Source organism: Psittacula echo, assembly GCF_963264785.1.
Source record: "Psittacula echo genome assembly, chromosome: 6".
Taxonomy (NCBI): Eukaryota; Metazoa; Chordata; class Aves; order Psittaciformes; family Psittacidae; genus Psittacula; species Psittacula echo.
In genome coordinates, this window is record NC_137743.1 from 56,985,826 (window position 1) to 56,999,853 (window position 14,028).

The window sequence follows — 14,028 nt, forward strand, 5'->3', positions numbered from 1 at the left end:
GAATATGTATTTCTCTATGGAAACTGGGAGATGCAGATTGCTGTTCCAAAGAATTAGAAATGAGAAACACGTACAACTTACAGCTTACATGGACAACTCATATTGACTGAAGAACTTGGTAAGTACTGAAAAATATTTCAGGGACTTCTAGATATATGTTAGAGATACATCTATGCTTACCTGTCTTCTAGTGTCTCGTACCTGCCTCTAAATACTGCCACTAGATAGACAAGTTACAATATCGTGCTAGGGCTGGGTAGACCAGGCTATTGCTACTTTGGCCGTATTTTGATAGTATCTTTCATATTTTTGCTAGCAGACTACTGGGATATTTGATTTTAGACCAGCAATTTTTTAATAATTTATTCATGAATGAAACCACTAACTTCACAGAGGCTGCTTAGATTAGATGCAGTGGACCTGAACAGCTTATGTGTTCTTATTAAGATTTTACATACTTTTATACATCTTTAGGGAATCACAGGATTCTTTTTCAGAAAGATAACTTAGTCTGAAAAAGTCAAAGCATTCATCTCGCTATGGACAATCTGCATCATGTTTATGGGGAATGTTGCCTGGTGCTCCCAAAGAACTGGTGCTGCTGAAGATCATCTCTTATATTTTGTTATAAATTTACCATCATAGCTGTAGTGGACAGAAGGCTTTCAGGTGGGCTGAGTTTTAAAAGAAAGCATTTCAATATTATAAGCAATTCTTTGAGGTATTTTCAAAAATTACAGTAGAAATAACCTTTTCAGATATACTTTGAGGGTTTTATTATTATTGTGAGATTGATTATAAAATATCAAAGAATAATAAATTGCTTTTACTGTGAATTTTTGAGAATTACTTAGGTCTGTTTGAGTGTACCATAGAGATTCATGCTTATTTTGCATGACAAGTTGTAGATAAATCCACAATTCAAGTATTATGTACCTCATGTTCATGAGACAAGATTTTTTAAAATATCTAAATTTCTAAAATTTCAGGCCACTGTCTGCAGATTCTATCTGCATTCTCACAGTAGACTTTCTGAGTATCATATCACTGGAAAAGTTTGCAGAAACTAGTATTATAATAACTTCCTTGTGCTGCTGTGATGACTGAAAGAACACATGAGATTCATTCTCTCTCCCATCTCTCACAACATAAAGCACAAACCAGGTAAACTACATCATCTCCATTCTAAGTATCTCCACAGATATTTAGAAAAGGTTGGCAGAAATTTTTAGAACATTATTCCTTCCCACCTGTACATTTAGTTCAGTCATTTGTTCCTTTTGAATTCTCCTTCCTCAGGGCAGCCAAGCACGTAAGTATTTCTGGCACCGATGGAAATAATCATCTGCATTATCACTTTTTTCCCGCATGGGAAGTACATTTACTCTCTAATGGGGAACTGAAACAAGATTGTCACCATTCTGACTAATGGAAACACAGAACAAATAGGAAACACTTCAAGGGAAATACTTACAAAAATATCATACACAAATATGTAAGAAGCTCTCATATTACAAATGAATACCTGTAAGTAATAATATTTTACCGACATTCACAAGCAGGAAGGGAGTCAAAATTAGTTGGATTAGGAAACACCTGTTAAGAATTTTTCATTAAATTGCACTTAATGCAAATAATTATGTATGGCAACTGTAACTATGAGCTGTGCTTGTATTTTATATGCAGAATCTATGTCTGGTAACATAGGTGACAATAACTATTAGTGAATTTTTTCACAGGAATTAATGTTTGAGACAACATTGACCCGTGCTGGAAGTCTAAAATACACAATACTTCCTGCATCCACTTGTTATTTCACCATCAGTTACTATCCCACTCACCTACTGTACAGCAATGTTGTCACAGGGCTTTTCAGGTTAGAAACTGGGTGCTTCACATCTCCCAGTTTAGTACTATTGCAGAAGATTGCTGACAAAAAGAAATTCCTAATTTAAGGAAGAATTAAAAAAAAATAAAACAAAATCTTGATGTCTTGATTGTCCATGGCAAATAAAGAATTCCCACTTACAAACATAACATATAGGAAAAGGAATGGACAAAGCAAAAAGTTACAAGCATCATTTTTCTCTTCTTTTTTCATAGGAATCTCAATAGAAAAAAAAGCTCATCTATTCTGACAGTTGTGTCATACCAGTGAAGATCACCATTGTATCACAACCAAACCCCTTTCGTATACATAGCGGTATCTGTTTACTGTACATAAGCATTATACAACAGAGCAAGTGTTTGTACAAAGCAAAAGTCACTCTGCTTAGTGCTTGTCTGAAACCAGGATAGGACCAAGTATGATATCCAACAGTGAAGGTGTTTAAGTTCCAGCACTGAACTTTATATCCCACTTTCTGTAAAATGAAAATCTGTGTTCGAGTTTGGCAGTCTGACTCAAGATCTTGTTTCTGAAATCACAGACTTTAATGGAAACATAAAGTTGATACACAAAACAACATCTGAAAACAGCTAAAATAGATTGTAAATGACAGGAGCAAGCTTTGGTAGAACTGGATTATTTAGAATAACCGTCACAATGCTAACAACTGGTCACTCAGGATTTACGTCCCAACATTTGTAGCAAACAGTTACCTTTAACAATATTAGATTACAAATAAAGACAAAAGTAGAGCTGATCATTTACTCTTCCATCTAGAACACGACCCACAGTCTGATAATTCTCCCAAATACCGTCAGTGTTGTAAGCACAACATTTTTATACTTCACCTTAATAAATTCCGATGACATTTTCCTTGTACAGTTAAATTAACTGTAGATTTTTACACCAATTTTGCTGTGCAAGTGTTGTCATGACTTTCAAGGTTATAGGCTTATTTGAAGTTATGTCATGGCAGTGTATCCAGTTTGGAGCTGAGAAGAGAACTCCAACCCTCTGAACGTGACTGCAAACAAAATCTGTTTACTTGAATTCAATCTAAAAATCCTGTACAGACTATTTTGAACTCATAAGAGGAATTATGATTGTACAAGATTGTACATTTTAACATTAGTAAGATAAAGGTGACAGAAAGTAAATTGTCTCAGGTGAGCACTCAATTGCCATCAGTCTATACAGCTTATCTTGTATCAAATTTATCTCCATTGTGCTAAAGGTAAGAGAAGTTAAGACTAATAAAACAAATTTTCATTAAGACAAAACTACATTTTACAAGACTTCAAATGTTGACTCTCAAGTCCTCTATTGAGTTACTTCATGTTTGCTTCCAAACCAAGAAAGAGGCTTCGTTACACTTCTCATTTGATAGCAAGCTCAGTAATTTGGGAGCCTATTTCCCCCCTCCCTTCCATATATTGTTTGTGCTTCCTGCTTAGATCAAGTGGTCATATGCTAACAGCCATTATAACAGTGGCAGTTCAAGTACATTTTCCCATCCAAGAAAGCTGTAACACAGGATGGTTAGTCTAAAAAACAGTGAGAATGAAGTGTGAAGCCATTTCCAGTAAGAAGTTGCCAAATGGAGCCATTTGCAAAACGGCAATCTAGAAAGAAGTACTCGAACTACAACTCTTATCCAGCTTGATATGTTTTCTGAATGGGGAAATCACCAATTATAGTCTTCAGCATGAATAACACACTTTAGAAACTACCAATAAAAGGTTTTGCCAATTTAAAAGTTGGTTGTTAATTGGACAAAGAACGAGCCAATGGACTTTCCATTCTTTGCATCTTTGTTCCCCTCAGGAGTCCATTACCTTTCACAAAGAAAATTTTAGCTATCAAACTTGTCCATAAATTTTGCCGCTGAGTGTGAAACCATCCAGTTAGCATATACACTATCATTTGCATATCTTGAAAACACAGAGTTAGTGCCATCGAATCTTGTGAGTGGAACGGGGCTCTCCTCAGGCCAGTTCGGGTATGACATGCCTAAAAATGAAAACAGATAATTTTTTCTGCACTGAAGAACCATAACTTCACGTGCAGACAGTAAGGCCCTTGGCAAAACTCCCTTCAATATTTTAAGCCAGTCCACTGGATTTTATCCCAAATCAATTCATATAAATAATGTTTCAAAATCCCTGAAGCACGAATTCAAATGTAAGCAAAAACCCTGAAAAAATAAAGTGCTTACTTGATAAAAAATTGTGTGCGTGCATGCACATGTGCATAATGAAAAGCTAGTCATTTCTCTTCTGACAAGCCTCCAACTTTCCATTACTTTCTTTTTTAACAATCATGTAGCAATATACAGCTTTGCAAGAGGAAGTTCTTGCTGTACACGAAGTGCTCCAAGAATTAATAAATGTATTTGGGACAGGATCCAAAGTCTATTCCAATGGCTGAGAGTATTTCTATTTACTTATATGGGCACCTTTCCTTTGGCATTAGTGAAGTTTTGGGGACACTCGCATCCCCTCACCAGGGATCCCCTGCTTAATTTTAGGAAATCCCAGTAGCACAGCCGAGTAAAGTTCAACAAAGTCCTGAGCACTCTTGTCTTGATTCAGCTTTCAAATCTGTATTTCAGGCACGTAACTACTTGCATTGAGTCCAGTAACTCCTCAGTTTAAGCACACATGATCACCAACATGGAAACAGAGTGCTTAGCACCATGGTGATCCAGCTGTACAAGCAGAGAACCACACTAGGGTCAAGATTTTCAAAAACAGGAATCTGATTTTGTTGTTTATTAAGCATTCAGCATTTGCCATCGGCCTTGGTGGCAACTTTTCCTGTTACTGCGTTCTTTTAACAATTTGGCCACTAAGTGCCCCAAAGTGAACGTGAGTTGGGGGAACCTATTAAAGAAAATTAAAACTAAGGTATAGATCAAAAATAGATCCAAAGCCATGTATTAATGGCAACTTTAAAGCTAAAAGATCCAACTTTTCGAAAGTCATACTGCCTGAAGAATGAAAAAAATATCTGTGATGCTAGTAAGTATCTAACATGCAGAGTATTTAATCAGGAGACAAAATGTAGGAGTTTTGGCAAGAACCATTTTTACTGTCCATCTCACCATCACAATATGAAAGCATATGTTCTTTTTAAAAACACTTGCTACATCATTCAATCAAGGTTTAGTACTGACATTTCCATAATAAATCAAAGGACGTGAAAACAGCTGAGTGTATTTTCAAAATGCCCATTCAATATTCAAAGGACTTTACATGTCAATTTAGTCTGTATATAATACTTATATACAGTATTTCTACTTTCTGTATATAATATTCTGGTTTCATTCTATGATACATTAAATAGACCTTTCAGCTTATGGATCCAGAACACATTAACAGCAGCTGAAATTTAGAAATCCATCTTGATAAATGAAAAATGTTGCAGATGGGTCCTATAACTGAGCTCTGGCAAAACCCAGTATTTAAAAAAAATCATCTATTGCTTAAATTAGATGTGCAGAATCTAACGTATTTCAAATGTTCCTAGCCTCCCCCAATAGGATAGTTGAATTAGATACTCATTAGCATTTTATATTTCCCCTGAGATTATGTCCCTGATCTTTTTTTCTTTTACTGTATGATATCTAGTCATTTTACTTATTTTCACATCCTTTTAAAAATGTTCATTTTAAACACAGCTGCAAAATGACTAAAGGATGATCCTGATGCAAACTTTGACATTTACCAAAATTAAAAACAAACAAAAGAACCCAAAAGAAGCTTCCAAGCAAATTTTGACTGGCTCCATTCAAACAAGAAACACTGTAATGGGGTTACAGAGTCTGAGAACAGTGCAGAAGAAAAATTTTTTTTTTTTTTTTGTGTTGCTAGAATCTAGTAAATGCATGTGAAATTCTACCATAGAGTTTGTTTTCAATCCATGTGGAAGGGAGGGTTCGAGGGAGGGGAGCATTATTACAGTCCACGAGAGGTGTCTCCTCTTCTGAGAGCCCATCATCATAAAGTAAGGAATCAGAAGGTGTGGAAGCTGCAAGATCTAAGTAGTCCTAAGAAGTGAACACAGAAAAAGCTGGGTTAACATACGTGGCTGTATTGCTGGTTGGGTATAAAGGCTATTATGTGCATCTGGTACCTTTAACACAAGTAAATACAGACCTCACTACATTTGTCATTTGATAGTATCTCTGGCACCTGAGTAGGCTTTTCCTTTCTGCAACCATAGCATCTTTGGGAGTATCTGATTCGCCAGAACACTGGACATGCTGGAGACATATTAATACTTCCCTTACTTAAATCTGCACATCAGTAAAATAAGAAGTTAAAGTGCTGTGCTAACTGATTTGATTGACCTTCAGTTTGTTATGCCTAATACGTATGCATGCCTGAAATATATAGATACATATGTGTGATTAAAGGAGAAGGTACTCAGATCTCATCATTTTTACAAAAGATGTTACATAATCATGTATAAAATTAGCCGTGTAAATATTGCCAAATAAAACTTCTGATGCCGTTGTTCTAAAACTAAATATTTAGGTCAACCACATGAATGCATAGGTTTTCATCAACGCTGCTGAACTGCTTTAACGCAAAAACCGAATGTGAAGGATTTTTAACTCATTTAAAACACACTTTTTCCTTTAAAATGGCTTTCCCTTGGAAACTGACCAAAATAAAACTTTAACAAGTTAAAGTTAACCAATTTTATAAACTGAAGAATCTTCAGGGGTTTTCATTCAGAAAGGCAAGAAGAAAGACTGACTTTTCAAGCTCTATTTTGGATTGCCTTTGTTTTAATTATGGTGAGAATTTCAAAAAACTTGCCAAGCTCCATATTACAAGTCTGTCACTTGGACACGCAGATCGTTTGCATACTGGTTCTCAGCAGCTATAAGTTAGCAGTGCAAGTCAGAGTGATTTAATGTACACAGCCTAGACCTTTCACTCTGCCATTTTTAATTCAGAACTCATTTTTACATTCACATCCTGAGCAAGTGTTCCCATTTGTTTATTGGTCCTTTTTTGCACCCAATGTAAATGCCATCACATTTTCAAATCTGACATTTCCTGGTTTTCATTTGTAACTGCCCCCCTTCCCATAACTACTAGATTAAAAAAAATAAAAATGTGTTTATGTGCAAGTAGGTATGTATGTATTTTATAAATATATGCAACTTGCACTTATTTTTAGACCTCACCATCCATTCATTCAAAGAAAGTCTGCATAGGATTATAATAGTTTTCAAGTAACTCAGACAGGTGGAATCATACAGCTTTTGTATCTCTGTTGCTATCACCATATAGCTAAATTAAGCTCGAGGAAATACTGCATTCTTCTAGTTCTAGGCTTTCTACAGTTATTTAAGAGTGCTAAAGCGATTAAGAATAACCCATCTGCATTTAGGGCTGAAGTTACTAAAGCCACTATATAAAGTAGTATTGCTCTCAAAAAGCTGGATGCTTTTGGAAGAAACTAGGTATGTGCTTCAAAGATTAATGAAAAGTAAATCACTCAGCTTTAAAAAAATAAATAAATAAAATCATTATTTCTATATATTCAAGCTCAGATGATCACAAAAACTTCCAAAACCTCATGCCTTTCCACACTTACCCTACTCTTCACCATCATTTTCTCTAGTTCCTTGCTGATCTCAGCAAATGTCGGCCTTTTATCAGGTTCTTGCTTCCAACAGCGTAACATTAGGTTGTACCTGTGACCCGCCACAAAGTGAAAAAAAACCCAAACTGTTATTCTTAGAAGTGAGTCATGCTTCTGCTCAAATAATTTACAGAGTACTGAAGTTGAACTGTGGTATGAAGGCTATCCGCAAGTACATCAATCTTTGTTGAGTCTTCTGTAAAACATTCCCTTGAATCAAAAACTGCCATTCACAAGAATGGGCTTTTATTTTCATGAGTCCCTATGAGTTTAAATGATGATGCACATGGGCTGTCCTTCAAGGACTGCAGTCTTAGATTTCTTTCATTATTTTCATTTCCTCAAATGACTACCTCATGTGTACACAGTGTGCCAGATTCCTGATTGATTTCTTTTGCATGTGACTTTGAAGAAATTTGTATATCATCACTGATGTGCATCCCTCAAACCTGAAAAACTCTGCTGTTATATCAGAAAGTAGAATTTTATACTTCATCTGTTTAAATTCTGTGAAGTTTCTGTAAACTTTTCTTCAAGGAAAGACTAACCTAAGACTATTTTCACAAATTAACATTATTTTGATTACTGTTCTTATTGTTATTTTGATTATATTTATTCTTATTCTATCTTTAACTACCTTCTACAGCATACAGTGTGGAAACTGAAAGAAGCAGAATTAAAGTCTTGGAGTTGAGTGACTTATCAGACAGACATTGGCCAAGTTCTGGATGTGTAATTCTCCAACCTCTGCCATTCATATTTCTTTGTCTAGCTCAAGTGTTTTCTGGACTAAGTGATCTAGTCACAAAATTGCTCTAATTGCGGAAATAGTTGGCCACAAGAGCTATAGCAAGCTACTCAAAGGCATTGCATTTTTTGCCGTCATCCATGATCTCTTTCTCACTTGACTGGGTAAATCAGAGAACACTAAAGAAAATGGTCCTTAAAGTGGGTTCTCAAAGCCTGTCAGAAAAAATTCTGAGTAAAATAGAAAAAATCTCAACCAATCAGAAAACCATGATGTGGCTTGAATAAAAAAAAAAAACCCTCAGTCATGGTCAGCTTGCCTAACCTAGTAATTATCAATAATGTAATATATCTTTGAGAAATGAGGTCTTATTCCCTGTTGAAATGAAATAAACAAAAAAAATAATAAATTAAGTATTTGCTAGAGGATATTTGCCAGTGATGCTTGTAAACTTCCACCTTGCCTAAATTCAGAAACCCTTAATGTTTTATATATATATATATATATATATATTATTTTTAAAAAAATATATTATTTATACTGTTTTATCTCAGCCCAGATATGGCCAAAGTATCTTTCATGTGGAAAGTCAGTCAAGAGATATCACAGTCATTACAGCCTGGTAACTCTCTAAAAACAAAGTGATCGTGGCCAGATTTGCAGACTGAACATAAAATCATGCTTCATCTCCAGCTGCCATGGAGCAACCACAGAGAGAAGATATTTCATATTGATAATTTTAGTAAATCAGCCAAAAGAACTGTCTCCAAAAAGAAAAGAAATTGCCATGGGCTTATCAAATTACCAAAAATTTGTGTCTTTCAGGGTATAGATTTCTTGGTCAAGGTATCAGTTCTCCTATGCAATGCCAAGACAACTAATAGACAAGGACTCTGGTTGGAACAATTATCGCATTTGTAGAAAAGCAGTGAAACATCTTCTTGAATATTTCAGCTACCAGTGTTTTATGAAATTATTCTCCTCCTCCTCCCTCAAAAGTTTTGAATATTCAAACTCTTTTAATTGTTTGGAAAGTGCGTTATTCAATATCCTACAAATATTTTGGGTGTAGCTGCAAGCATTCTGCTGGCAGTTCTTTTCCTGCATTTTACTGTACACTGATTTAATTATATTCTTTTGAGAACTACACATTTTGATTATACCTCTGAGATATAAAGAATAGTATTTATTTAAACTTTTTTTTTTAATGTATTTATTCAAGAGATGTTTACAAATCTAATCTGATCAAGAGCTACTTACATTTCTTCACTGCAGTTTTCTGGTCTCTCCATTCTATAGCCTGTTTTTAGGAGGTTAAAGAGTCTTTCAGGAGCAATACCCGGGTAGGGATTGCCTCCCAGAGTTACAATCTCCCATAGCAGAACTCCAAATGACCATCTGAAAAAGAAGAAATGAGCTTTTATTTAGAGAGGTAGATTCCAAGAGGTTAGTGTAGCTTTCACCCAACAAATCTTTAGTGTTTTGAGAACTCAACCAAATTCAAGACACTGCTGAGCCAGAGAGGCTGTACAGATGCACATAGTGCCATCTTTGTTTCTAAATATTATTCATTAAAAAGGCTAGCAACCAAGACAGTAGAGATAAGGGATACCCCTCTTTTCTCCATTGACAAAAGCTAACTGTATCCTGGGAAGGCCCATCTTCTCGAGGCAGCAGAAAAAGAAAGTCCCTCCCAAGGCTGTCCAGTCCAAAGGCTGTTTCTCTTCCATACAGTGCTCCTGGAGGTGCCTCCCTTGACAGCAAAGGGAGTCTAAACTCCCTAATTGGCTCTTACAGTCCTATTAAGTGTCTAAATTTACACAGGCTGGATCCACCAGTTACCAAGGAACTGGTTTGTTGTCTTGACTATGAGGTTGTGCTTCTCTATATGTTCATTTCAACCGTAATCAGCACCTTTGATTTCAGCTGCTCTGTTAGGCCATTTCAATGGTTCAGGACTTAATTTTCTTCCCAGAGGTGATGAGGAAATAATTTTTTCTGCAAATACCAAATGCCTAAAATATAGTTTAACATAGAACAGAAGACACTGATTTCTGAAATGAACAGAAAAAATAAAGACTTGTTTTTAACCTACATTATTGATGAGCTCAAACAAAATACTTTACTCAATGGGTTGGAAATATTTAGATTAAATTAGTCTGGTTTTGGAGGGCAGGCCAGGAGAAGAGATGCAAAAACATTTTGCTTTCTTTTGTGGAAGGCTTTTTTGAGACACAAGCTACAAATTACTCCAAATCTGCTCAACTGACAGAACTGCCAAAATTTGGATGTTCAAAATTGAAGAAACAACATAGCACTGTTTCACTCAAGCAGAATACACAATGGGATGTATCTGCAAGCAAAATTATATGCAGTTCATGACAAATTATATCTTTTGTGTTCTCGTCATTGGGTAATTTCTGTGAAAACTCCACTTTTAAGAAGATTTTAGGAAGTGTTACACATCAACCAAACCAAACAGCAGTGTGTAATTCCCTTTGAAAATTCCATCTCAAAAAGTTAGCCACAAACCTCATCTCCTGTCTGACTACATTCCACTTGTGCTTCTTGCATTTTAAAGAACAATGGTGATCTCAAAAGTACACCAATAAAACTTCCAAAATGGCCAGAGAAGCCAAAGTGAGTCTTACTCTGTCCCACGTGGCATGCTGCCGGTTTTCTCCCTAATGCCATTCATTGAATTAATTTTTAATCACCCTGCAAATTCTTGAAAGCTAATGAATATTTATAGCATTTTCATATACTTTATTAATATACCTTCTCATACTCTTTTGAAGCCAATTATGCTCTGCCATCAGGTTATAATTCTGTCCATGATTAATTCAAATAAACTTTGTAACATGGCAGGTTTTATTTTTAAAATACTCCTCTTCTGTTTAAGAGTAATTTTACGGAATATGGAAGGATGGATCAGATGAATAATTTCTTCATGAATGTTGTTTAGTGAAACAACGTATTAGAATAGAATCCTGTAGAATGCTGCAACGCTTCCAAATCATTATACAAACTAAGAACTATGGGAGGAGGAATGGGAGATGAAAAATTTCCCATTGTGCTACGTATTTTGGTGAATACAAATGTGATCAAAAAAAAGTTAGGAAAGAAAAATACATGAAAAGGAAGAGAGTAGGCTAGCTTTCCACTGATGTCATCAAACCCTAAAGCAAAAATGGGATTTTGTAAATGCTGGCAAGTGGTACTGCTATTAGGCACTGCTAACCACTAACTATATAGAAAGGCTTTAGAAAGAAGAGGTTGGAAAATGGAAACTGAGAGTATCAGAAAAAAAGACCATATTGGAATTGTTGTATATTTCTATATACATTCTCCTAAAACATAACTGCAGCACTACAAAAAAAGCAAAGACTATTCATAAATTAATATTTTCAGTGACTTTAATTATCTAATATAACAATCAGTGCTGCAAAAAAAAGTACTTCACGTACCAGTTTGCTGCTGTTCGAATGGCATTCACAAAACCTAGCGCTGCAGGGGATTTGCTTTGCAACTCTGTGTCTAAGTACTGTCCTGTAGAGACTTGGCTAAATTAGGAGCTGCTATATAACACTCTCAGATTACTTCATGTATAATGACACAAATAGTGAAAATGACCTCACCAGTGAGTCAAAGGCACCATGTAAGTGTGGCAGATATTTAGACCTTTATGCCACTGTACTGAAGCAGACCTACAAAGCACAATGCAGTCCTCTTGTTATGAAAACCTGATGCATCTCCAAGAAAGCTGGTAAATCAGCATGGCTTTATACAGAGATACTAATCCAGATCTGGGCATCAGTAAAGCTACACAGCACCAGCATGCTGCCCAGAGCTTTAAGCTAGCTTTCTCAATACCAGACAGCTGGGCAATCTCTGCACGGTGTTGTATCACACATACAAGAGATGGGCTCTTGGGCTTAATAGCAGCCAATCAGGAAAACAAACAGAGAGGAACGTATCGGATCCATAAGATTAATCAACAATCAAAGAAGAGGCAGTTACACAACAACACAATCTGTTCTGGCCACAAACCACAGTGACAAGTTTGTTTTGCAGAAAATGAAGAAATGAAAAATATGCTAGAAAGTTTTTAAAGAATTACAGCAATTCTCTGGGAAAAGTCATTGTAGGGAAGCAGGTCAGCACATGGATACCCTGAGGAGGATAAAAAGAGACCCAGAAAAAACCTGTAAACAGACCTAAGTAAAAGTGACATTGTCCCAACAATTACCCCAGTTTTTTTCTTTTCTTACTCCAACTGAAACAAAATAAATGAAAAAGTTTTGGAAATTAATTTTGTAAGGAATTTCCAAGGCAAGCAAAATATTCTATTGCACTAGAACTACTCTGACCTGCAGAGAGAAGTGTAAAAAGTGAATATAAATAATTTTAGAAGCACAGGCCAAAAGCTTCCTATTTGCACATATTATTATTATCAAAATGGGCTTTTTCCTTAAAGTGAAATGTCATTGTGATTGGTATGTTTTACATTTTGAGTTTAATGAAACCTTAATGAAACCTTGTCATATCCTCTTTCAAAGGGAAACATGGAAGGTATCAAACTGCTACCCAAAATGCTACCTAGCAGAAAATAGGGCATAAGTACTGTTCCTTTTGCAGTTTCCAAGAGGTTTTTCTCCTAAATAAATAATATTTAGTTTTAGTGTCTACCTGATGATAAGTCACAAACATCATTCATCCCAGAGAGAAAGACATGAAAGTATCTGATCACAAGTTAAATGTATACATGCACATCCTCTGCCTGGCCCCTTGCTTATCAGATGGGAAAACAGCTTAGCTGTGGTTGCTTTGCCACCTAATCATCCCAGGTGGAGATGGGAGCATATCTATCTTCAAGATCTCTGTTTTCCTAATCATGCAAATGAACTTGCATCTTGGCACTGGAACCAGACTCTAAGGTCTGAGGTAGCTGTCATTAAAATTAACTGAAGTTCTGTCATTGATTTCAACAGAAGTGCCGGCAGGCATTGAATTCTTCTTCCTTTTTTCCCCAACCCATTCCTTATCTGCCAGCAAGTGCTTCAGAGAAGTGATGAACAGGAACTGGATGTTCAGGTATAACCATTACCTTTAGCAAAGAATAATAATTTGTGTCAATTCAAAGGCAACCATGTCACATGAACAAATACAACCCTTGTACCTAAATTGTACTTGATTGTACCTAAATAGCTCTGTTGAGTGTACCTAAATGCCTCTGATAATATTTTCTTCAGATTTAATTCAACATTATAATAATTTTGCATATCATTGCCAGCTAATGGTGCCATCCAGGCTGTGTTCTTCATGTCTCTTTGTAAAAGTAACAGCTTTGGCTCCTATGTACCTTGTTGTGTTTCCTCCCTCATCTCCTTAAACAAGTACATAAAACATGAAGAATGCAAGAATTTACACTTACACATCACTTTGTGTTGTATAGATATGATCAAATAGGGACTCTATGGCCATCCATTTAACAGGTATTCGACCCTAGGAGGAAAAAAAGCAACAATGCAATTACTCATCAGAAAATTAAGTTTCCAAGTGGAAAACCAAGGTGTTTACCTTCAAAACTCTATCTGTACTCTAGTATTTTCCAATGGACTGAATATTTTGGCATTTCATGAGAAAAACAGTGAGGAGAACACTTGTAAGAGTTTATAAATTCACTCATTCATTTCATTCCATACACTTCAGTAATCTAATTATGTGCAGG

The 14,028-nt window shown here is 35.7% G+C and overlaps 1 protein-coding gene across 1 annotated transcript in view; it reads right to left on the reverse strand.

Moving 5' to 3' along the window:
• Nucleotides 1-3,740: 3,740 nt before the first annotated feature.
• Nucleotides 3,741-14,028, reverse strand: part of RET (ret proto-oncogene) — a gene marked incomplete at both ends in the record, with an annotated part of 92,019 nt that continues 81,731 nt past the window's right edge. Inside the window, 5 exons of the mRNA XM_080620268.1 lie at nucleotides 3,741-3,898; nucleotides 5,789-5,936; nucleotides 7,502-7,601; nucleotides 9,558-9,695; nucleotides 13,732-13,802. Coding sequence (XP_080476394.1) covers nucleotides 3,741-3,898; nucleotides 5,789-5,936; nucleotides 7,502-7,601; nucleotides 9,558-9,695; nucleotides 13,732-13,802 — 615 coding nt within the window. The remainder of the gene's footprint in view (nucleotides 3,899-5,788; nucleotides 5,937-7,501; nucleotides 7,602-9,557; nucleotides 9,696-13,731; nucleotides 13,803-14,028) is intronic.